Raw genomic sequence first — 24912 nt, forward strand, 5'->3', positions numbered from 1 at the left:
GTGATAACTGCACTCACTTGCCCCATCATTGAAATGTTCCTACAGCCAATCATCTCACTCTAAGGACCCTTTATCTCATTAGCTCATGTTCTCGTTATTTATATTTGTATTTGCACAGTTTGTTGCCTTCTGCATTCTGGTTGATCTTTCATTGATCTTGTTATAGTTACTATTCTATAGATTTGCTGAGTGTGCCCACAGGAAAATAAATCTCGGGGTTATATATGTTTTTTGATAATAAACTACACTTAAATCAACGTGGATAACTTCATTCACTGCAACTCTGAACTGATTCCACAACCTACAGACTCAGTTATAAGGACTCATGTTCTCTGTATTATTTTTTATTTGCACATTGGTTGTTTATCATTCTTTATTTTTGCAAACCTTCTACATAAATTCTATTATATTTCCTTGTTTTTCCTGTGAATGCCTACAAGAAATTGAATCTTAAGTGCATGGTAACATATGCATAGTTTGACAACACAGTTAAGACATTTTGCTCCAAAGTCACAGCCCCTTATAACCCTCTCGAGGTTCCCTTTAATTTACCATTATCACGTGGTTGCTCATTGGTCCTCCAGTATCCCGTGACCCTCGCGGCGTCGGCTGTCCGAGGTCCTCCGATTTCCCAGGGTCCTCGAGCTGGGCAGTGAAGGGGAAGGAGAAGGTTGAATTGTGTGATGGCTGCTTACTTGACACACCAGCAGAAAGTGCTTCGGCTTTACAAACGGGCTCTGCGCCACTTGGAGTCCTGGTGCATCTTCAGGTTCGTCTTCTCTGTCATTTTAGTGAGGAGGGCTTGGATCCGAGATCCTGGTGGTGTAAACCAAGATTATGCATCTGGTGGCAGTTTTCACGGGAAATGAATTTGATTATCGGGGCGCTTGCATGGAGAATTTTATTTAGCGCTTAGCTGGATTCGTGTAGCGAGCCCACTTGTTTCCTCGTGCCCCTTTAGTCCGAGCAAGACTGATGTGATGCCGACGAATCTCAGAGAGGGTGCGGGGAGCGGAGAAGACTGATATGATTGTTGCTCTCAGTTACACTTTAATCCTGAATCCTCTCATTGCGTTTCTTCTCTATTGTACTGGGCCGATACAGGCCTGTTGAATCCCACCGGATTGCTGTGATTTCATGGCCATCCTTTCAGGCGTGAGGTGACGTTCAGTTTCCGTGTCTGGCATGGTTGTTTCAGCAGAGAATGTGCGTTTAGCAAGATCAGAAAATCAGATGCAAAAGACTGCAAATACAGGAATCTGAGGCACAAAACAATCTATTTGTTGCTCCTGTTTCCCCTGTTACTCTGAAAAATCAGATGACTTGCTCTTCGTCAGTCCTGACGAAGGGTCTCGGCCCGAAACGTGGACAGTGCTTCTCCTCATAGATGCTGCCTGGCCTGCTGTGTTCCACCAGCATTTTGTGTGTGTTGCTTGACTTGCTCTCCTCTACAGTTGGCCAAATCTTACAGTCTTCATCTAAGTTTTGTGCAGTCACAAAATACTACTTTACCTTATGGTCACCAAGCAATTGATACTAGAGTGTACAAACATCACAGCGATATTTGATTCTGCGCTTTGTGCACCCTGAAGTACAAATCCAAGTAAATAATAGAAAAGGGAAAGTAAGGTAGTGCAAGTTAGGTCCAGATATTTGGAAGGTACGGCCCAAATCCGGGTCAGGATCCATTCAACAGTCTTATCACAGTTGAAAAGAAGCTGTTCCCAAATCTGGCCGTATGAATCTTTAAGCTCCTGAACCTTCTCCCGGAAGGAAGTGGGACAAAAAGTGTGTTGGCTGGGTGGGTCGTGTCCTTGATTATCCTGGCAGTATTGCTTCGACAGCATGAGGTGTAAAGTGAGTCCAAGGATGGAAGATTGGTTTGTGTGATGTGCTGGGCTATGTTCACGATCATCTGCAGCTTCTTCTGGTCTTGGACTGGACAACTTCCATACCAGGTTGTGATTCACCCTAGAAGAATGCTTTCTGCGGTGCACCTATAAAAATTAGTGAGGGGACAGGCGAAATTTCTTCAGCTTTCTCAGGAAGTAAAGGCACTGGTGGGTCTCCTTGGCAGTGGAGTCTGCTTTGTTAGACCAAGTCAGGTCATTTGTGATATTCACACCGAGGAACTGAAAGATTTTGACCTGTTCCACCTGCGCACAACCGATGTATATGGGGTCGTGCGGTCCGCTACTCCTTCTGAAGTCAACAACCAATTCCTTCGTCTTGCTGACGTTGAGGGATAGGTTATTGTCTTCGCACCATGCCACCAAATACTTGATCATTGGTATGACTGTAACCTGCTAATCCCACGTTGTGCTAGCCACAGAAGAACATGCATTTGCTAGAACAGTTTGTCAGCCCTTTGCAATTACCTTTTTAAATGAGTCATTAAAATTTTGTCTGCTCTTCATCTAAGTCAGATTAATAGAAAAACACAATCTACCTAAACCAATAACACCCAAACAATTGTACCTTACATGTCTTTATTGAAAACATGTTTAATCATTCGCAGTCCAGGCTGGAAAAAGTATGTGAACCCTTGTATTTAATAACCGGAAGAACCTCCTTTAGTAGCAATAATCTCCATCAAATGTTTCCTGTTGCTGCTGATCGGACTTGTTCAACAGTGCGGAAGAATTTTAGAGCATTCCTCCATCCAAAACTGTTTCAGTTCATCAATATTTCTGGGATATCTTTCATGAACAGCCCTTTTCTGGTCATGCACAGCATCTACATTGGGTTAAGGTCTGGACTCTGACTTAACCATTCCAAAACACAATTTTTTTTTCTTTTTAGACCATTCTATTCTTGATTTACATGTGTGTGTTTTTGTTGAATCATCTTTTATTAAGCTTCAGGTGATGGACTGCTACCCTGACATTCTCCTTTAAACTGTCTTGATACAATTCTGAATTCATTGTTCCCTCAATGATTGCAACCTGGGGCAGCAACCCTGAGGCAGCAAAGTAGCCTCAAACCATGATGCTCCTTCAACAACTCCCTATGCGATTCCCTTGTCCATTTGTCTCCCTCATCCCTTCCCACCGATCTCCCTCCTGGCACTTATTCTTGTAAGCAGAACAATTGCTACACCTGCCCTTGTGCTTCCTCCCTCACCACCTTTCAGGGCCCCAGACACTTCACCTGTGAGTCGGCTGGTGTGACATACTGTGACCGGTGCTCCAGGTGTGGCCTATATATTGGTGAGACCTGACGCAGACTGGGAGACTATTTCGATGAACACATACGCTCTGTCCGCCAGAGGAAGCAGGATCTCCCAGTGACCACAGATTTTAATTCCACGTCCCATTCCCATTCCAATATGTCTATCCATGGCCTCCTGTACTGTAGAGATGAAGTCACACTCAGGTTGGAGGAACAACCTGTCTGGGTAGCCTCCAACCTGATGGCATGGACATTGGTTTCTCTAACTTCCGATAATGCCACTCCTCCCCTTCTAACCCCACCCATATTTATTTTTTATATATATTTTTTCCCTCTCTTTCCCTCTCACAATAATTCCTAGCCTGTTCTCCTCTGGTGCTCCCCTACCCCTTTGTTTCTACCAAGGCCTTCAGTCCTATGATACTTCCCCTTCTCAGGCCTTGTATCCCTTTTGCCAATCAACTTCCCAGCTCTTAGCTTCATCCCTTCCCCTCCTGTCTTCTCCTATCATTTTGGGTCTCCCCCTCCCTCTCCCACTTTAAAATCTCTTACTATGTCTTTTTTCTGTTAGTCCTGACGAAGGGTCTCGGCCTGAAACGTTGACTGTATTTCTTCCTATAGATGCTGCCTGGCCTGCTGTGTTCTACCAGCATTTTGTGTGTGATGCTCCTTCCACCGTGCTTCACAGTTGGAATGAAGTTTTGATTTGGTGTGCAGTGCCCTTTTTCTTCCAAGCATAGTAATGTGTATTTCTGCCAAAAATTTCAATGTTTGTCTCATCTGTCCATAGAACATTGTCTCAGAAGCATTGTAGAACATCCTGGTGATTTTTTTGCAAACTTGAGGCATGCAGCAATGTTTTTTTGGAGAGCAATGGTTTCCTTTGTGGTGTTCTTCCATTAACACTGTTCTTGTTCAGTGTTTTCCTTATAGTAGACACATGAACAGAGACTTTTAGAAAGTTCTAGAGATTTCTGCAGGTCTTTTGCTGTTTCCCTTGGGTTCTTTTTCACCTTAAGCATTGCATGCTCTGCTTTTGGTGTGATCTCTGTAGAATGCCCACTTCTGGGGAAAGTAGCTGAGCTTCCTCCATTTGTAGGCAGTTTCTCTTACCGTGGACTGATGAACACTCAGGTCTTTAGAAAAGCTTTTGTAGCCTTTTCCAGCTTCATGCATCTCTACAATTCTTCGAAGATCACCTGAAAGTTGTTTTTATTGAAGCATGGTGCACATAAACAGATCTTTCTTGAGAAGAGCAGGCTCTGTCGATAACCTGACTTTATGTGCTTTTTTTTATATAGAGCAGGGCAGCTTGACAACCCACACCTCCAATCTCATCTCATTGATTGGAACACCTGACCCCAAATAGCTTATGTCGAATGCTTTACCCCAGAGGTTCACATACGTTTTTGAACCTGGACTGATTGTTTAAATGGTGTACTCAGTATTGTTGAGAACTAGAATTGTTTGTGTGTTATTAGTTTAGGCAGATTGTATTTGTTTATTATTGGTGACAGATGAAGATCAGACTGCATTTTATAAGTAATTAATGCAGAAAGCCAGGTGATTTCAAAGGGTTCACAAACTGTTTGCAACTGTCTGTAATGCCCTGGTTAAGATTTCTGCTGCTATGCTGTAAGGTATTTTTATTTTAATAGTGTTCTGCAAAAGCAGTGTGGCCTGTTTGTAAGATTGTCTTGGCACGTGTTGTAACTTGCTGCCTAGTTTTATTTGAAGGAGCTGTGGGTGGGATTAGCTTTCTGAAGGACAGCAGACTGATTTGGGGTCTTTTGGTGGGAGCAGGGAAAAAAGAAGATGCACACAAAATGCTGCCTGAAAGAGAGACCATATTTAAAAATATGTTTTGTGCTGAAGAACATTGCAAGGAGTAAGTGTCACTCGAACATGCAGCCAGTTAGAATGCATCTGTACGGTACATCTGTAGAAATTTATGAGCATCTTTGGTGACATAACAAATTTCCGTAAACTCCTAATGAAATATAGCCGCCGTTGTGCCTTCTTTGTAACTGCATCAATATGTTGAGCCCAGGATAGATCATCAGAGATGTTGACACCCAGAAACTTGAAATCGATCACTGTTTCTATTTCTGACCTCTCCAAGGACTGGTATCTGTTCCCTTGTCTTACCCTTTCTGAAGTCCACAATCAGTTCTTTGGTCTTAATGACACTGACTGCAAGGTTGTTGCTACATCATCACTCAACTAGCTGATATATCTTGCTCCTGTGTGCCTTTTTGTCACTAGTACTGGATTATAAATGGATTTGTTCCAATATTCATACTATTCTTTTTACTAATAAGATTTAGATCATTAGTGCAAATTTTGCAGGCTGTATCATGTACTTGTGTTAGTAGAGCTTTGTATTCAGTACTTATAATGGAGAATTTGCATGTACAACATTTATACATGGTGTAGGTTCTGACAACCCTTTCAAAAGGTGATAAACCATGTCAGTTGATGAGGGAATGGGATTCTGTGTGAGCAAAGTTATTTTGTATTTCTGATTTCTAAAGAACATGATTTACTAATATGTTTCAGTTGCAAGGTAACTTTCAATTTGGAGTGAAGGAGGGTGAAGGGTGACATGACAGTAGTGTATAAGTAGTGTATAAGAGGCAAAGATTGAATGGGGAGCTAGAGACATTTTTTAGGACAGAAATAATTTTAAAGTGATGGAGGAAAGGTTTGGGGGGGTGGTAGGTAAGTTCGTTCTGTTCATAGAGAGTGGTGGATGTATGGAATGCCCTGCCAGGGTTGGTGGTAGAGGCAGATACTATAAGACATAGGAGCAGTATTAGGCCATCTGGCCCATCGATCATGGTTGATCCTTTTTTTCTCCCTCCTGAATCTCTGCCTTAAATACACCCAATGACCTGCATGTGTCACAGCTGCATGTGGCAACAAATTCCACAAGTTCACCACCCTTTGACTAAAGAAATTTCTCTGCATCTCTGTTCTGAAAGGGCGCCCCTCTGTCCTGAGGCTGTTCCACATCTACTCGGTCTAGGCCTTTCAACATTCGAAAGGTTTCAATGAGATCCCCCCCATCATCCTTCTGAATTCCAACGAGTATAGACCCAGAACCATCAAACATACCCCTTTCATTCCTGGAATCATCCTTGTGAACCTCCCCTGGACCCTCTCCAAAGCCAGCACATCCTTTCTAAGATGAAGGGCCCAAAACTGTTCACAATACTCAAAGTGAGGCCTCACCAGTGCCTTTTCAAGTCTCAGCATCACCTGTTCTTATATTCTAGACCTCTTGAAATGAATGCTAACATGGCACTTTCCATCCTCACCACCAACTCAACCTGCAAGTTATCCTTCAGGACTCCCAGGTCCCTTTGCATCTCAGATTCCTAGATTTTCTCCCCGTTTAGAAAATAGTCAGCACATTTACTTCTACTACCAAAGTGCATGACCATCCATTTTCCAACATTGTATTTTATTTGCCACTTTCTTGCCCATTCTTCTTCTGCATCCTACCTGTTTCCTCAACACTACTTTCCCCTCCACCAATCTTCGTATCATCTGCAAACTTGGCAACAAAGCCATCTGTTCCATCATCTAAATCATTTGTATACAGCATAAAAAGAAGCAATCCCAACACTGGCTCTGTGGAACACCACTAGTCACTGGTGGCCAACCAGAAAAGGGTCCATTTATTCCCACTCACTGCCTCCTACCAGTCAGTCAATGCTTTAACCATGTTAGTAACTTTCCTGTAATACAAATGGGCTCTTAACTTGGTAAGCAGGCACCTTGTCAAAGGCCTTCTGAAAACAACAACCACTGCATCCCTTTATCTATCCTACTTGTAATCTCCTCAATTAATTCCAACAGGTTCATCTGGCAGGATTTTCCCTGCTGACTTTGTACTATCTTATTCTGTACTCCATCACCTCTTCCTTAACAAATGACTCCAGCATCTTCCCAACCACTGAGGTCAGGCTAACTGGTCTATAATTTCCTTTCTCCTGCCTTCCTCCTTAAAGAGTGGAGTGACATTTGCAATTTTCCAGTCCTCTGGCATCATTGCTAGAGTCTAGTGATTTTTGAAAGATCTCTTCTAATGCCTCCACAGTCTCGTAACACTTGCTGTTTTTTGTGTAATTTATTTTTTTATTGAAGTTCATCATCAAACAAACATTTCCATAAGATGTATTTCAGATATTGTAAATATAATCATATATGTCACAAATCTCCACATAGTATTTATCTGAGGTATACACTTAAAGAGTGGAAAGAAAAAACAAGCAAAAGGAAAAAAACTATGTACAAATAGGGAGTGATTTTTTTTACAACATATTGATTTGTGAGAATAAAATAAGGCCTATGAGGCGTTATGTAGTTAGACCATTTTTCCCAGTATGAATCAAATTGTTCCAGCTTATGAGTAACAGATACTGTTACCTTCTCCATTTTGTAAATGTCCATTGTAATTTCCATCCATGCATTTAAAGTTGGGCTCTCCTGTGATAACCATTTCTTAGTAAGAGTCTTATTACCAGCCACCAAAAGTATATTCATTAAATATTTATCTCTTTTCAACCATTCTTGAGGTATATATCCAAAATATATGGTCTAACTCTCCAAGGGTATTTCACATTTAAAGATGTCTTGTAGGGCATTGTGTATCCCCCTCCAATAGTTTTTGATAACAGGGCAGTCCCAAAAAATATAATGATTTGCACTTTGATTTCCACAATTTCTGCAGCAAACGGGGAGGTTACTATCATAATGGGATTTCTGAGAGGGTGTAATAAAATATCTTATCAAGTTTTTCCATCCAAACTCCCTCCATGTCTGTGAACTGGTACACTTCCATTGATATCTCCATATTGTTGTCCCTTCTTCTTCAGATATAATTATCCCTCCTTCCTTCTCCCATTTTGTTTTAATGTATGAAGTTGAATGTGTTTTAAGATTTGACAAACCCTTATACGTGCTTGAAATGATTCTACTACCATTATCTGAATTATATGCTTTTCTAATTAGCTCTATCAAGCATGTACTTGCCTTGGTTACATTTTTAAGCATCTTATTAACATATTGTCACGTCTATAAATACCAATAAAAATCTTGTTTTTCTAATAAGTGTTTCTCTTTAAGCATTTCAAAACTGAACAGTGTTCCTGCTTTCATTATGTTGCAAAGAACTGTTATTCCTTTAGCTGTCCGGTCCTTAAATCTAGCATCCAATTTATTTGGTGTAAAATCCGAGTCATATGCACACCATTTAAGAATTGCAATATCTCCCTCTAGATTATATTCTTTTATAGTAGTTTTCCATATTTTAAGAGTCAGTTTCACCCATGGGTTATCAATAGTACTTATGTACCTTTGCAGGTTGTTAGCGGCCAAAATTGCTTGTATGGGGATGGGAAGTACCTGCTCCTCAATGTTTTTCCATTGAGCGTCATATGATGGGTTGCACCAACATATCACAGCTCTCAACTGTGCTGCAAAATAATAATCTCTAAGAGAAGGTAGGCCCCATCCCCCCTTTTCCTTTGCTAATTGCAAAGTTTTGAGACAAACTGTAGGCCTTTTACCCTGCCAAATATACCTTGATAACATCTTGTTCCATTCTTTGAATTAATTTTGATTAATCTCTATTGGTAGGGTCTGAAAGAGATATAACAGTCTGGGCAGTATATTCATTTTAATAGACTCAATCCTTGAACTGAGACTGAAGAAAGGAATCAGGCTTCATCTTGCCACATCTTCCTTAATTTTTTTATATAAAGGCTGATAATTACATTCTGATAATTTTGCCAAATCTTTGGCATAATGATGCCCAAATATTTGAAAGATTCTTTTTACCATGCCCAGGGATATCAACTTTCAATTTCTCTTGGTGGGCTATAGTAATATGAAAGTAATTGGGTTTTATCTATGTTGATCTTGTATCCTAATAATTGACCATATTGTTCAAAGGATTGCATCAATTTAGGTAAAGAGTATGTTGGTTGCCCTAGATAGATCAAAATGTCATCCGCATAACAAGCCAATTTATGCTTTGTCCCTTTAATAGCAATTCCCCTGAAATCTTCATTTTGTCTGATGTATTGAGCTAATGGTTCCAGATATAATGCGAAGAGTAGCGGTGACCATGCACAACCCTGTCTCGTGCCCCTTTCTAGGGTAAGACTATTTGATAAATATCCATTGATTTTAATCCTAGCAGTAGGGTTGTCATATAGTGTCTGTATAGTTTTAATAATTGTGTCTTGGAAACCAAATCTATGTAAAACTCTGTAAAGAAAATTCCAATTAACCGAATCAAATGCCTTTTCAGCGTCCACGCTTATCACTATTGCTTTGACTTTTTTTTGTATATGATCCATAATGTGAAGTGTCCTTCGTATATTGTCTTGTGTTTGGCATTGTCGTATAAAACCTGTCTGATCGTTACATATCAGTATGGGTCGAAACTACTCTAATCGTTTGGCCATGATGGAGATAAATAATCTATAATCTACATGAAGAACGGATATTGGTCTAAATTCCACTTTATCCTTGCCTTCTTTTGGTATAGCTGAGATTATCACTTCCTTCCAACAAGGTGGCATTTGTGCCTCTTTTAGAGCCCAGTTCAGTGTGGGGAGTAAAACAGGAATTAACTCATTTTTAAATTCTTTGTACCACTCTGCCGTATACCCATCTGATCCTGGTGACTTGCTTAATTTAAGCCTACTAATTGCAGCTTTTAATTCAACTTCAGTTATGTCAGCAGTCATCCTATTTTGTTCTTTGCTTAAAGTGGGTAACTCTAGAGAATTCAAGAAGGTGTCAATTTGGGTTATGCTTCCCCCGGAACTTTGGAATACAGAGTTTTGTAAAACACTTCAAAAGCTTCTTGAATTTCACTTAGCGTGTTTTTTTTTATAATTTATTTTTTTATTGAATTTCATCAAACATTTCCATAAGATGTATTTCAGACATTGTACATATACATCATATAATCATATATATCACAAATCTCCACAAAGTATTTATCTGAGGTATACACTTAGAGAAAAGAGTGGAAAGAAAAAACAAGCAAAAGGAAAGAACTACCGTAGATTCTGGACTACAGAGCGCACCTGATTAAAAGCCGCTGGCTCTAATTTTAGAAATAATATCAATATTTTAATTGTAAAGGCCGCACCGGATTTTAGGCCGCACCGCTACTTTTAAATATACATACGTATCGGTAACACAAATTACGTTGCATATACTTTTTTACTGAACAGCACGAACAACATTCCAATATCTCCTAGCGACTGGTAAAAATATATATACTGCAGCCTACCAGGAAAAGTTATTGATCGCCTTTAACTTAAAAGCAGCGTTTTCGCTCGGGTCTGACGCGCTCGCGTAACGCGATCGGGTCTAATCGGGTCTGATGCGCTCGGGTCTGACGCGCTCGCGTAACGCGATCGGGTCTAATCGGGTCTGATGCGCTCGGGTCTGACGCGCTCGGGTCTTGCTTTTCTTCGAGTGTTTTCCATGTTGATGAGGGTGAGTACAAATGACTGATTTACAATAATTTAATTGTGAAAGTGCGCTTGATTTATCGTACAATTTCATTGGACCTCTGTGAACTACTCATCAATTTTATTGGTCTACTGTTACGAGGCAAAATGTTTACGAGGCGGCATGAAAAAAAACCATGTATTAGCCGCTCTGGATTAAAGGCCGCAGAGTTCAAAGCTGTTCAAAATGTGGGAAAAAAGTAGCGGCTTATAATCCGGAATCTACGGTATGTACAAGTAGAGAGTGATCACACACACACACACACGCACACACACACATACATATATATATATTCTCATTTTGGTGGGGGAAAAGGAGTAAGTGAGTGAATAAAGAATAACAACTATGTAATATAAAATCCACATTATAATAAGTATTTCTCAAGATAGGTATATCACCGTGTACTTTTGCTTCTGTTTAGCTTCTCAGCAGTTTTAAAGTTAGCCAAACCTTATGGCTCTTCTGAAAGGGGTGAGGACTGTCTTTGGGAAACTCCCGGTCTCTTCCTGATATGTTTCTCTCGGCTTCCTCCCGTCTCCTTCCTTCCTGATTCTCGCACTATTTCCCAAGCCGAGTGAGACAATTCCTCAGCCAGGCTTTCTTTTGTTTTGGTCATGCTGACAGACAACCCTCTGGCCTTCATGTCTGTAGTTGCCTCTTCCACTGTCTGGTACAACTGCATCCCGTTGTCATAAAACACTTGAAGTTTAGCAGGGTACGGAGTTTGAAATCTAATCTTATTTTGCTTTCGTACTCGCTTTACTTCGGAGTATTCTTTGCGTTTCTGCAGGACAGCGGGGGGGGGGGGTAATCTTGGTCGAAATATATTATTTTATGCTCTAAAAACACTCTCTTCTTACCCCAGGCCCTTCGTAGAATCTCTGCCTTGGTGCTGTACTGAAGGAATTTAATTATAATTGATTGTGGCTTTCTGTCCTGGGTAGGTTTTGGGACTAGCGCGCGGTGCATTCTCTTGATTTCCAGCTTCATAGCCGGGGGAAGATCTAGCAGTAACTTTCCGACAAACTCCTTCGGGAACCTTGTAGATTCTGATATTTTCCCGCCATGATCTTCCCTCCAGATCAAGCAGTTTACCTTCTTGGTGATGTATTATTTTTATTGTCTTGCTCAGTATCCGTTCCACGTTTTGAACGTGATCTTCCACCTTCTCAATGCGAGTCTCTACCACCGCTATTTTTTGATTAACGTTGGTGAGCTCTGCCTCAATATCACGGAGCTGCTGCTTTATATCTTTCTGGACCTCCATTATTTCTTTCATGATTTCGAACATATTTGCCGCTTCATCCGAACGAGGCCCAGCGCCCGCCTTGCTTGCACGCGGTCGGGTTGGAGAGCTGCTCGCTGCACTCCTCTGGGACACAGGCTCCACAGTGTCGTTTTTTTTATTTCCATTCTTTTTCCCCATTCTTGCCCCTCTTTTCAGTTCAAATATTTTTCGAAAAATATTATATTTGATGGGTTAATGGGGCTTAATACGTGTTTTTCCGGAGGAGCTAGTGCTTAAGCTGCCATTCTCGATGTCACCGGAAAAACCCACTTAGCTCATTTTTTATCATTTTTGTTCTTAGGTCCCTAATTCTATGAATTGTATTTCCTGCTATTTTTTTTTTCCGTTTCCATGTCAGTATTTTCAAAGACTTTGATCCACTTTCATAATGTCTCTGTTTCAGAAACATTAAATTTTTCCTGATTTCTTGCGTAGCCAAACTATTAATTTCATTCCTAATTTTCTTAAATTTCCCCTAATGTATCCTGTGCCAAATTCAATTTGTGTTTTTTCTCTAGTTCCTTCAGCTTATTTTGTTATTCCTCTAATGTTTAATTCTTTATTTTTTTCTTATATGAAGATATCGCTATAATTTTCCCTCTTAAGACCACCTTCAGAGTATCCCAGAAAATGGGAGGTGAAACCTCTCCATTATTAAGTTCTAAGTAGAGACTAGTTTCTTTTTTAATTTGTTCCTTCCAGTACAGATCATTGAGTAGGCTTGAATTTAGTTTCCATATAGTATTCTTTGGTTGTAGGTCAAAATCAACAGATAAATATATAGGTGCATGGTCACTTACATCTATTGTCCCAATTCCACAGGTGTTTATTTTGTCTTTGTCTTTTCCAAATGTTATGAAATAGTCTATTCTTGTATATACAGAATGTGGAGCAGAATAATGAGTGTAATCCCTTCTGTCAGGGAAAAGGTCCCTCCATATATCAATTAAACAAACATCCTCAAAAAGGTGTATTAACTTTCTTATGTAAGGATTTTGTTTCATAGGTTTTTCTATTGGCAGAGTCTAAGTTTGGTTGTAATTGTAAATTTAAGTCTCTCCCACATATCAGGAGACCTTCTGTTTCCGCTACCATAATATCAGTAATTTTCTGAAAGAAACCAATGTCACTTCCTGGGGGTGCGTATACATTCAATAGAGTAACTGAATTTCGGTCTATATTCCCCCTTACCAGAATATATCTGCCCTCTTTTTTGAATACTTTTTCAAAAGTTAGCTTACTTTAGATAAGAATAGCAACTCCTGTCCTATATCCTGATTTATATGAGAAGAAAAACAAATTAGGGAAGCCCATTTTCTTCAGTTTTCTATGTTCATTATCACTTAAATGAGTTTCCTGTAAATATACTACATGGGGTTGTTCTTTTTTCATTTTGGATAAAATTCTATTACGTTTGATTGGATTTAATAGCCCATTGACATTAAAAGAAATGAATTTTACTTTGTCCTTAACCATCTGTATTTATCTGTCAATATATCATTGAAATTCGCAGAATAAAACTTAATCGATCTACTCCCTGAACAAATAAGAACCAAGAAACACAAATAATAACAAAAATGGCAATGAATGTGTGATTCCAAGGCTGAGGTCTCTGGTAGATGAGCTAGAGGCAATGTCTAGCTGTAGGGGATAACCCCTCCTACTTGTGAGTTGAGGGCCACATTGCAGTATTCATAAAAGTCAGTGAACAAATCCATTACACGGAAAAGATTTCCCTGTATACTCCTATATATGTGCATGTGTGTGTGTGTGTATATATATATATATACACATACACACACACATATATGTACACACACATACATATATACATACATGTATATGCACACATATATACTCATTTTGGTGGGGAAAAAGGAGTAAGTGAGCGAATAAAGAAGAATAACTGAGTAATATAAAATCCACATTATATTTCTTGAGATGGGTATATCACCGTCTACTTTTGTTTCCGTTTAGCTTCTCAACATTTTTAAAGTTAGCCAAACCTTATGGCTCTTCTGGAGGGGGTGAGGGCTGTTTTTGGGAAAAATCCCAGTCTCTTCCTGATATACTTCTTCTCGGCCTCCTCCGGCCTCCTGCATTCTCGCACTATTTCCCAAGCGGAGCGGGATAATTCCTCTGCCAGGCTTTCCCTCGGTTTGATCACGCTGACGGGCAACCCTCTAGTCTTCATGTCTGTAGTCGCTTCTTCCACTGTTTGATACAATTGGATCCCATCTTGATAAAACACTTGAAGTTTAGCAGGGTACGGAGTTTGAAATCTAATCCTTTCTTGCTTTACTTCAGAGTATTCTTTACGTTTCTGCAGGACTGCCGGGGGGTGGGGGGCTAATCTTGGTCGAAATATATTAATTTATCATCTAAAAACACCCTCTTCTTACCCCAGGCCCTGCATAGAATCTCCGCTTTGGTACTGGATCGAAGGAATTTAATTATTATTCAGTGTGGCTTATCTGCTCTATCTTGAGTAGGCTTAGGGACGAGCACAAATTGCTCAGGGAATTGCTCTCTCAATTTCCAGCTCCATAGTCGAGGGAAACTCCAGCAGCAACTTCCCGACAAACTCTGTCATAGACAAGTCCTTCGCTCCTTTGGGAACGTTGTATATTCTGATATTTTTCCACCGTGATCTTCCCTCCAGTTTACCTTCTTGTTGATTCAATATTTTTATCGTCTTACTTAGTATCCGTTCCACGTTTTGAATGCGATCTTCCACCTTCTGAATTCGAGTCTCTGCCACTGCTATTTTTTGATTGACGTTGGCGAGCTCTGACTTAATATCATGTAACTGCTGTTCTATATCTTTCTCCCTTATCTCTTTCAAAATTTTGATCATACTTGCCGCTTTGCCTGAACAAGGCCCAGTTTCTACCTCACTAGTACGCAGTCGGGTAGGAGAGCCGCTCGCTGCACTCCTCTCGGCCGCAGGCTCCGCAGTGTCGCTTTTATTTCCATTATATTTTCCCACTCTTGCCCCTCTTATCAGTTCAAATACTTTCGAAAAATACTATATTTGATGGGTTAACGGGGCTTAATACGTGTTTTTCCGGAGGAGCTAGTGATTTAAGCTGCCATTCTCGATGATGATTTCACCGGAACCTCATCCAAAGCTACTTCAATGTTGAATTTGAACCCTCATCCACTACTTCCACTGGCAATTTATACCACATTCTCACCACCCTCTGAGTGAAGAAGTTCCCCCTCGTGTCTCTCTTAAACATGTTTAATTCTATTTCTAGTCTCACTCACCCTCTGTGGCAAAACCCTACTTGTATTTGCCCTATTTATGCCCCTTATAATTTTGAATACCTCTATCAGATCTCTCCTCATTTTTCAGGGAATAAAGTCCTGACCTTCATAACCTTTCCCTGTATCTCAGGTCGCCAAGTCCTGGCAATATCCTTGTAAATTTTCTTTGTATTCTTTCAATCTTATTGATATATTTCAAGTAGGTAGGAGACCAGAACTGCACTCAGTACTCGAAACTAGACCTCACCAATGTCTTATCCACCTTCAACATAACATCCCAACTCTTGCACTCAGTACTTTGGTTTATGAAGGCTAATGTGCTGAAAGCTCTCATTACAATCCTAGCTATTCCTGACATCACTTCCAAGAAAATATGGATATGTATTCCCAGATCATTCAATTCTACCACATTCCTCAGTGCCTGACTGTTCACTGTGTAAGTCTTTGTTTTCTTTTTACATCTTTTTATTGATTTTAAACAAACAATTGAAACATTATTAATAGGTAATTAATAGGTTAAGGTATAAATAGAAATAGTTGATAATCCACATATAATAACCTCCCAAACTCAGTAGTTACAGAAAATGGAAAAAATAAGAACCCCCCCCAAAAAAGCAAAAAAAAAACCTAACCTAACCAACATGGGCCATTACCATTATATCAAATATACACAGTAGCGTCAATAACTCCGCACCTCTATCCAAATAATTAAAGATGGTAAGAATAAGGTTTAGGAAAAGTCAGTTTAGCTCATATGAAAATGTTGAATAAATGGTCTCCAAGTTTCTTCAAATTTAACTGAAGGGTCGAAGACAACACTGAGTTTTGAATTTTTTCTAAACTCAAACAAGAAATAGTTTGAGAAAACCATTGAAATGTAGTTGGAGGATTAATTTCTTTCCAGTTCAATAGGATAGATCTTCTAGCCATTAATGTGACAAATGCAATCATCCGCCAGGCTGAGGGGGATAAACAACTATTATCCACCATTGGTAAACCAAAAATTGCAGTAATAGGATGCTGCAGAATTGTTTGAAGTAATACCAAAAATACCTTTCCAGTAATTTTGCAAACAGGCAAGACCAAAACATGTGGGTCAATGAAGTGACTTCGGAATGACATCTGTCACGGGTTGGATTAACATGAGAATCAAATCGAGCGAGTTTGTCCTTGGGACATATGAGCCCTATGTACAACCTTAAATTGTATTAGGGCATGTTTAGCACAAATGGAAGAATTAACTAATTGTAAAATTTTCTCCCACTGCTCTGTGGGTACAAGACAGTGAAGTTCTTTTTCCCATTCCTTCTTAATTTTTTCTGATACCCCTGGCTGTATTTTCATGATCATATTATAAATGATGGCTACTAAACCCTTCTGGCAAGGATTCAGAGCTAGAATTTTTTCCGTAATATCCATTGGACATAATTTCGGAAAAGACTGTAACATATTATTCAAGAAATTTCTAACTTGCAAGTATTTTTTTAAAAAAAATGAGTTTTAGGCAAATTGTATTTATTGGACAGCTGTTCAAAGGACATAAAGCTATTATCTAAAAATAGATCACGAAAACATGTTATACCTTTTGTTTTCCATAACACAAAGGCTTGGTCCATAAAAGAGGGCTGGAAAAAAAAGTTAGATATAATAGGGCTTGATAAGATAAACTTATTCAAGCCAAAGAATTTACGAAATTGAAACCATATTCGTAATGTATGTTTAGCTATAGGATTAGTTATTTGTTTATTCAATTTAGATAAAGCAAAAGGAAGCGAAGATCCTAAAATAGAAAACAGTGAAAAGTCTTGTATAGATTTACACTTTAAATTTACCCATTGTGGCAAGGTACTATGACCGATTCTTGTGTCCAAAATATTAAATATCGAATGTTAACTGCCCAGTAGTAAAATCTTAGTTTTGGCAAAGCCAAACCACCTTCCTTCTTAGGCTTCTGTAAATTTTTTTTACTTAATCTAGGATTTTTATTCTGCCACATATATGAGGATATTTTGGAGTCAATAATGTCAAAAAAAGATTTAGGAATAAAAATTGGTAATGCTTGAAATAGATATAAAAATTTGGGTAAAACTATCATCTTAATAGCATTAATTCGACCAACCAATGACAAAGATAATGGGGACCATCTGGTAATAAGTTGCTTGATTTGGTCAATTAAAGGTTGTTACGTACCCCGTAACTGGGTCACTTACCAGCAAAGATAGAGAGGTCCATTGAAGTCTGATGGTACTATTTTTAACAGTATTTATTGATAAAAATACACAAAAATAATATCAATGCAAACATACAGATAATATACGTCGTCAATACTAAATCTAAAAGCGCGGGTATAATAATAATCAATAAGAAACAGCTCTATCGTTGTCTAGGGGATAATGTATTGTCCAATGGAAATATAAAAGTCACTCAAGTTCATTCAGGCTGCAGCTTTTGGTTGGAGAGAGAGAGACGGAGTTTAGAACTTGCCCGTTTTCCTTTCTATGATGTCGATCCTTCGAAATGTCATCGGTGTCCTTTTCCTTTTAGCTAACCCGTCTTCCGTGGTCAGTCCCACCAATTCTGAGGCAAATGGAAAAGGACGCACGTGGGCTTTCCACTGGCTGTTGCTATTACGCTGTCACGGGATTTCTAGCGTTTCTCCTGGTGCGTCTAAAGGGGTTGTTCCCCAGACCTTCTTTTATCCTTACTCATGGGGTCTCAGATGTCAATCAGGTTGGGGAGGATGCCATCCCCCCAACCAGCCCACGTTGCTCATTCCTTGAGGGCGTCGATGAATAGCACAGTGCTCAATACACAATTTCGTCTCCAAGAAACAATGGCCGTTTCCCGTGGCTTTGTATCGCTGAGGGGCCAGGACATTCCAAACCCCTTGTGGATTCTGCATCTCTTTCTAATTTCCTGGGTCTTCTGACCTGAATTAATAGCGATCTTGCGATTCTCAAAAAGGAGGGGGCTATGTTGTACCCTTCAGAGTTGGGGCACAGGCGTAACAAGGTAAAAAGTTAACTTTAAATAAATCCTTATGTTTTTTGGTAATTTTAATACCCAAATACGTAAAATTATCTGTAACAACTTTAAATGGTAAGTGTTTATAGATTGAAACTTGCATATTTAATGGAAATAATTCACTCTTAATAAAATTCAGTTTGTAGCCACAAAAGCTACTAAACTGAGCAAGCAAGGATAAAATAACAGGAATAGATCTCTCAGGGTCAGATATGTATAGTAACAAATCATCAGCATATAATGAGAACTTATAAGTCCCTTCCCTATGGGTAATACCAAAAATATTAGGTGAGTCACGAATGGCAATGGCTAAAGGTTCCAAAGCAATGTCAAATAATAGAGGACTTAAATTAAAGGGCAGCCTTGCCTCATACCACGGGACAACTGAAAAAAAGATCTTTGATTATTGGTAAGAACTGAAGCCAAAGATAATTAATCCATGATATAAATTTCAGGCTAAAATTAAAATTCTGCAGCGTATTAAATAGATATGGCCATTCCACTCTATCGAATGCTTTTTCAGCATCTAAGGAAATGACACATTCTGGTATTTTAGATGAAGGAGTATAAATTATATAAATTAATTTTCTAATGTTAAAGGATGAATAACAATTTTTAATAAATCCGGTCTGGTCTTCAGAGATAATTTGAGATTGTAGCGACGTGCTACACACAGCGCTGAAATAACGACACGCAGTCGGTAAGTCGTTTTGAGACTAGTTTATTCAAACTTCGCGGTGCTGGTATTTAAATCCCTAGCGGTATTTAAATCTCTCTGGGCGGAAATGACATCGGAGGTGCATTACCAAAGTCTCCCTCCGCGCACTGGCTATTTGTGAGCCGGTTCGCCTGCGCAGAAAGTGGGTCACCACATAACCCCCCCACCCCCCAGAACCGGCGATACACCCCCCAATATCCACAGTCTGGATCAGCCTCTGTTTGGGAGGTCTGCCTCTGCGCCGCGGTGCCTGAACCTTGACCGGCTGCGCCAAGTCCACATGGGATGGTTTGAGTCGGTCCACCGTGAAAACCTCCTCTTTCCCCGCAATGTCCAGAACGTACGTGGACCCGTTGTTGTTGATCACCCTGAACAGCCCCTTGTACGGCCGCTGTAGTGGCGCCCGGTGTCCGCCCCTTCGTACAAACACAAACTTACAGTTTTGCAGTTCTTTGGGTACATGGGTCGGGGTCAGTCCGTGCTGTGAAGTTTGTACGGGGGCCAGGCTGCAGAGCCTTTCGCGTAGCCTGTCCAGGACTGCTGGGGGTTCTTCCTCTTGCCCCCTTGGGGCTGATATGAACTCTCCTGGGATGGCCAGGGGTGCGCTGTACACCAACTCGACCGACGAGGCGTGCAGATCCTCTTTGGGCGCTGTACGAATTCCAAGCAGGACCCAGGGAAGCTCGTCCACCCAGTTAGGTCCTCTCAGGCGGGCCATGAGAGCCGACTTCAAGTGACGGTGGAAGCGTTCCACCAGTCCATTCGACTGTGGGTGGTAGGCAGTAGTGTGGTGTAGCTGCGTTCCCAACAGGCTGGCCACAGCCGACCACAGGCTGGAGGTGAACTGGGCGCCTCTGTCGGAGGTAATGTGGGCCGGTACCCCGAAGCGTGCTACCCAGGTTGCGATCAGTGCTCGGGCGCAGGAATTGGCAGATGTGTCGGTGAGTGGAACCGCCTCTGGCCACCTAGTGAACCGGTCTCCCATAGTTAGGAGGTACCGCGCTCCTCGGGACACTGGTAGGGGGCCCACGACATCCACATGAATGTGTTCGAACCTCTGGTGGGTGGGTTCGAACTGCTGCGACGGGGCTTTAGTGTGCCGCTGCACCTTGGCTGTTTGGCACTGCACGCACGTCCTGACCCATTCACTGACCTGCTTGCGAAGTCCGTGCCACGCGAACTTGCTGGAGACCAGCCGGACGGTTGTCCTGATAGATGGGTGAGCCAAACTGTTTATGGAGTCGAAAACCTGCTGCCTCCAGGCTGCCGGGACGATGGGGCGAGGTTGGCCGGTAGCCACGTCGCACAGGAGGGTCTTATCACCTGGGCCTACGAGAAAGTCCTGCAGCTGCAAATCCGAGACTGCGGTCCTGTAGCTGGGCATCTCGTCGTCTGCCTGCTGCGCCTCCACCAGTGTTGCATAGTCCACCCCCAGGGACAGGGCCTGGACAGCTGGTCTGGAGAGTGCATCCGCCACGATGTTGTCCTTCCCCGAGACATGCTGGATGTCCGTCGTGTACTCGGAGATGTAGGACAGATGTCGCTGCTGGTGAGCCGACCAGGGATCGGACACCTTTGTGAACGCGAAGGTCAATGGTTTGTGGTCTGTGAACACGGCGAACGGCCTGCCTTCCAAGAAGTACCTGAAATGCCGGATTGCCAGATACAGTGCCAACAGCTCCCGGTCGAAAGCACTGTACTTGAGTTTGAGTGGTCGTAAGTGCTTGCTGAAGAACGCCAGTGGTTGCCAGCGCCCCTCGATGAGCTGCTCCAGCACCCCACCGACTGCTGTGTCAGATGCGTCCACCGTGAGGACGGTGGAACGTCCATTCTGGAGTGCACCAGCATCGCGGCATCTGCCAAGGCTTCCTTGGCTTTAACGAAAGCGGCCGTGGCCTCCTCGTCCCAATTAATGTCCTTGCCTTTACCCGACATTAGGGTGTACAAAGGGCGCATGATACGGGCTGCTGAGGGGAGGAAATGGTGGGAGAAGTTCACCATACCAACGAACTCCTGCAGGCCTTTGACCGTGTTGGGCCAAAGAGGTGTTGCCCCGTCTTTGGTAATCCTGTGGCCCAGGAAGTCGATGGTATCGAGACCGAACTGGCATTTGGCCGGGTTGATCGTGAGGCCGAAATCACTCAGGTGGGAGTAGAGCTGGCGGAGGTGGGACAGATGCTCCTGATGACTACTGCTGGCTATAAGGATGTTGTCCAAATAGATGAACACAAAGTCCAGGTCGTGTCCCACCGCATCCATTAGCCGCTGGAAAGTCTGTGCAGCATTCTTCAGGCCGAACGGCATTCGGAGGAACTGGAACAGGCCGAACGGGTTGATGAGTGCTGTTTTGGGGATGCCTTCAGGGTGCACCGGGATTTGATGGTATCCCCAGACGAGGTCTACTTTGGAAAAGATTCTTGCCCCGTGCAGGTTTGCTGCAAAGTCCTGTATGTGTGGCACGGGGTAGCGGTCTGGAGTGGTAGCCTCGTTCAGTCTGCAGTAGTCGCTGCATGGTCTCCAACCCCTGGCTGCTTTGGGCACCATGGGCTGTCGGACCTCCATACGATCCCCAAATCCTCCATCCTCTTGAACTCCTCCTTCGCCAGGCAGAGCTTTTCCGGGGGGAGCCTTCGTGCGCGCGCGTGGAGGGGTTGTCCCTGGGTCGGAATGTGGTGCTGTACCCCGTGTCTGGGCATGGCTGCTGTGAACTGCGGTGCCAGAATCGATGGGAAGTCCGCCAGGATTCTAGTGAATTTGTTGTCCAACAGCATGATGGAGTCCAGGTGTGGGGCCAGCAACTTGGCTTCACCCAGGGAGAATGTCTGGAAAGTCTCGGCATGTACCAGTCTTTTCCCTTGCAAGTCGACCAGCAGGCTGTGAGCTCGCAAGAAGTCTGCCCCCAGGAGTGGCTGGCCCACGGCGGCCAGTGTGAAGTCCCACGTGAACCGGCTGGCGCCGAACTGCAGCTTCACTGTGCGGGTGCAGTAGGTCCGAATCGTGCTGCTGTTTGCGGCCCTCAGGGTGGGTCCTGGTTTCCTGTTGTGGGTGTTGTACACCGTCGGGGGCAAAACGCTGATCTCCGCTCCGGTGTCGACCAAGAAGCGGCGTCCTGACTGTTTGTCCCAGACGTACAAGAGGCTGTCCTGGTGGCCTGCCGCCATAGTCATTAGCGGCAGCTGGTCCTGGCCCTGGCCCTTCCAGGGCGGGTGACAACGGCGGGCTTTTGTGCCCCACCGCTGGTGGTAGAAACACCACTGTTCACTGTCCTCCTCACTCCTGCCTTTGTGTTGTGTGTGCTCCCTTGCCGGGCCTGGTCTGGTCTGCTGTTGGGCGTGTGGCCTGGTAATCTGACCGACGGACTTTCTGACCGCTCTCCCTCTTGGCTTTCCACAGCACGTCTGCCCGGGCCACCACCTTCCGGGGGTCGCTGAAATCTGCATCAGCCAGCAGCAGATGTATGTCTACGGGCAGTTGCTCCAGGAACGCTTGCTCGAACATGAGGCAGGGCTTGTGTCCGTCAGCCAGGGATAGCATCTCGTTCATAAATGCTGACGGCAGTCTGTCTCCCAAACAGTCCAGGTGAAGCAGGCCAAAGGTCCCAATGAGCAGCGCTTTGAATGCTTCATATTTTCCTTCTTCCGGGGGCAACTGTCTGCTGGTCAAGGGCGCTCACCATGTGGTAGTAACGCGTGGAATTGGAGGATATCTGCCAAATCTGGAACTGGGCTTCTGCTTGGCTAAACCACATGCGTGGTCGCAGCGTCGAGAAAGTCGGCAGTTTGAGCGAAACTGCGTGAACAGATGAAGAGTCAGTCATCTTTGGTCCAAATCCCGTTTGGACCGTCGGGGTCACCAATGTAGCGATGTGCTACAGACAGCGCTGAAATAACGACACGCAGTCGTTAAGTCATTTCGAGACTAGTTTATTCAAACTTTGTGGTGCTGATATTTAAATCCCTAGCGCTGATGTCGAAATGATCTCGGAGGTGCATTACCAAAGTCTCCCCCGCTGGCTATTTGTGAGCCGGTTCGCCTGCGCAGAAAGTGGGTCGCCACAAGGTAATATATTTTCTTATCTAGCTGCCAAAATTTTGGTAAAAATCTTGGAATCTATATTCAGCAAGGATATAGGTCGATAGGATGCACATTCAATAGGGTTTTTATCTTTTTTAAGAATTAGAGAAATGGAGGCGTCATAAAAAGATTGTGGTAGTTTACCTACAGTTAACGCATCTTTAAAAATTTTACAAAGCCAAGGACAGAGTATAGAAGAAAAGGATTTTAAAAATTCCACAGTATAACCGTCCAGACCAGGGGCTTTACCTGAATTCAACTGAGAAAATAGCCTCTTTTATTTTGATTTCCGTAAAAGATGCATCTGGAAATACACAATCTTCCACTGTTAATTTCAGGATATTCAATTTTCTTAAAAATTCATCCATAATGGAAGAAACTTCAAGTTCTGATTGATATAAAGAGTTATAAAAATCTTGAAAGGCTTTATTTATCTCTTTATGATTAATCATCAAAGTGCCGTCTCGTTTACGAATCTTAATGATTTTCCTTTAACCGAAGAAGTTTTCAATTGATTAGCCAATAATTTACCGGATTTATCTCCATGCACATAAAACTGAGTCCTGGATTTAATTAACTGATTTTCAATCGAGGAGGATAATAACAAACTGTGCTCCATTTGAAGTTCAACTCTCTTTTTATAAAGTTCTTTACTAGGGGTCACAGAGTAAGTCTTATTAATTTCTTTAATTTTATCAACCAATGTAAGTATTTCAGTGTTAATTCGTTTCCTGACTCCAGCAGAGTATGAAATAATTTGTCTGCAAATAAATGCTTTAAAAGTGTCCCATAATATTCCACTAGAAGTCTCTTCTGTAGAGTTTGTTGAAAGAAACAAATCAATTTGTTGTTTAATAAAGTTGAGAAAGTCTGAGTCCTGAAGTAGAGTTGAACCGCCAGGATTTGGCATTTGAGGATGAATCCATTGTCTTAATAGATAGCTTCAAAGGTGCATGATCAGAGATGGTAATGGAATCATATTTACAATCAATAATGTCTGTAAGTAAATGATGATCAATAAAGAAATAGTCAATTCTTGAGTAATTATGATAAAAATGAGAAAAGTATGAAAATTCTTTGTCGTTGGGGTGTAAGAATTGCCAAATTTCAGAAATTCCAGAATCAACCATAAAGGAGTTAATAAGATAATAAGATTTATTCGGAAGAATCTGAATGGACTTAGATCTATCCATCAAGGAATTTAAACAACAGTTAAAATCCCCACCCATTATCAACATGTACTCATTTAAATTAGGGAAAGATGTAAATAAACACTTAGAAAATACAGGACAGTCAGTATTGGGGCATAAACGTTAACTAAAACAACTTTTTGATTAAAAAGTAAACCAGTGAGAAGCAAAAATCTACCTTGTGGGTCTGAAATTGTTTCATAGTCTATAAAAGAGGTTGAGGAATCTATAAAAATAGAAACGCCTCTTACTTCGGCTTGGGAATTCGAATGATACTGTTGGCCTTTCCAAAACCTAAAAGAAACGTTGACTATCCTCCTTCCTCACATGAGTCTGTTATACAAAGATAATATTAGCATTCATTCTGTGGAATACTTTAAATATTTTTTCCGTTTAATCGGATGATTTAAACCGTTAGTATTCCAAGAAACAAAGTTAATAATCTTATCCATATTGCCAATATTTATCGTAGTTAACGCACAAGGTTAAAAAGAAGATGAACTCATGAATCCGGAAGAGGAGAGCAAGTTCAAAGAGGAACCGGAAGTTATGGCACTCCAGCCATTTTGGTAGTTTTGAGTCAGCCCATGAAGTGAAAACTAAGCAAAAAGCGAAAGCAAAGAAGAATTCCCCTC

The 24912-nt window shown here is 41.8% G+C and overlaps 1 protein-coding gene across 1 annotated transcript in view; it reads left to right on the plus strand.

Moving 5' to 3' along the window:
- Positions 1–612: 612 nt before the first annotated feature.
- ndufb9 (NADH:ubiquinone oxidoreductase subunit B9) overlaps positions 613–24912 on the plus strand; it is a 63179-nt gene continuing 38879 nt past the window's right edge. The window contains exon 1 of the mRNA XM_073052700.1: positions 613–769. Coding sequence (XP_072908801.1) covers positions 684–769 — 86 coding nt within the window. The 5' untranslated portion in view covers positions 613–683. The remainder of the gene's footprint in view (positions 770–24912) is intronic.

Source organism: Hemitrygon akajei, chromosome 1 (assembly GCF_048418815.1).
Source record: "Hemitrygon akajei chromosome 1, sHemAka1.3, whole genome shotgun sequence".
NCBI classification, from domain to species: Eukaryota; Metazoa; Chordata; class Chondrichthyes; order Myliobatiformes; family Dasyatidae; genus Hemitrygon; species Hemitrygon akajei.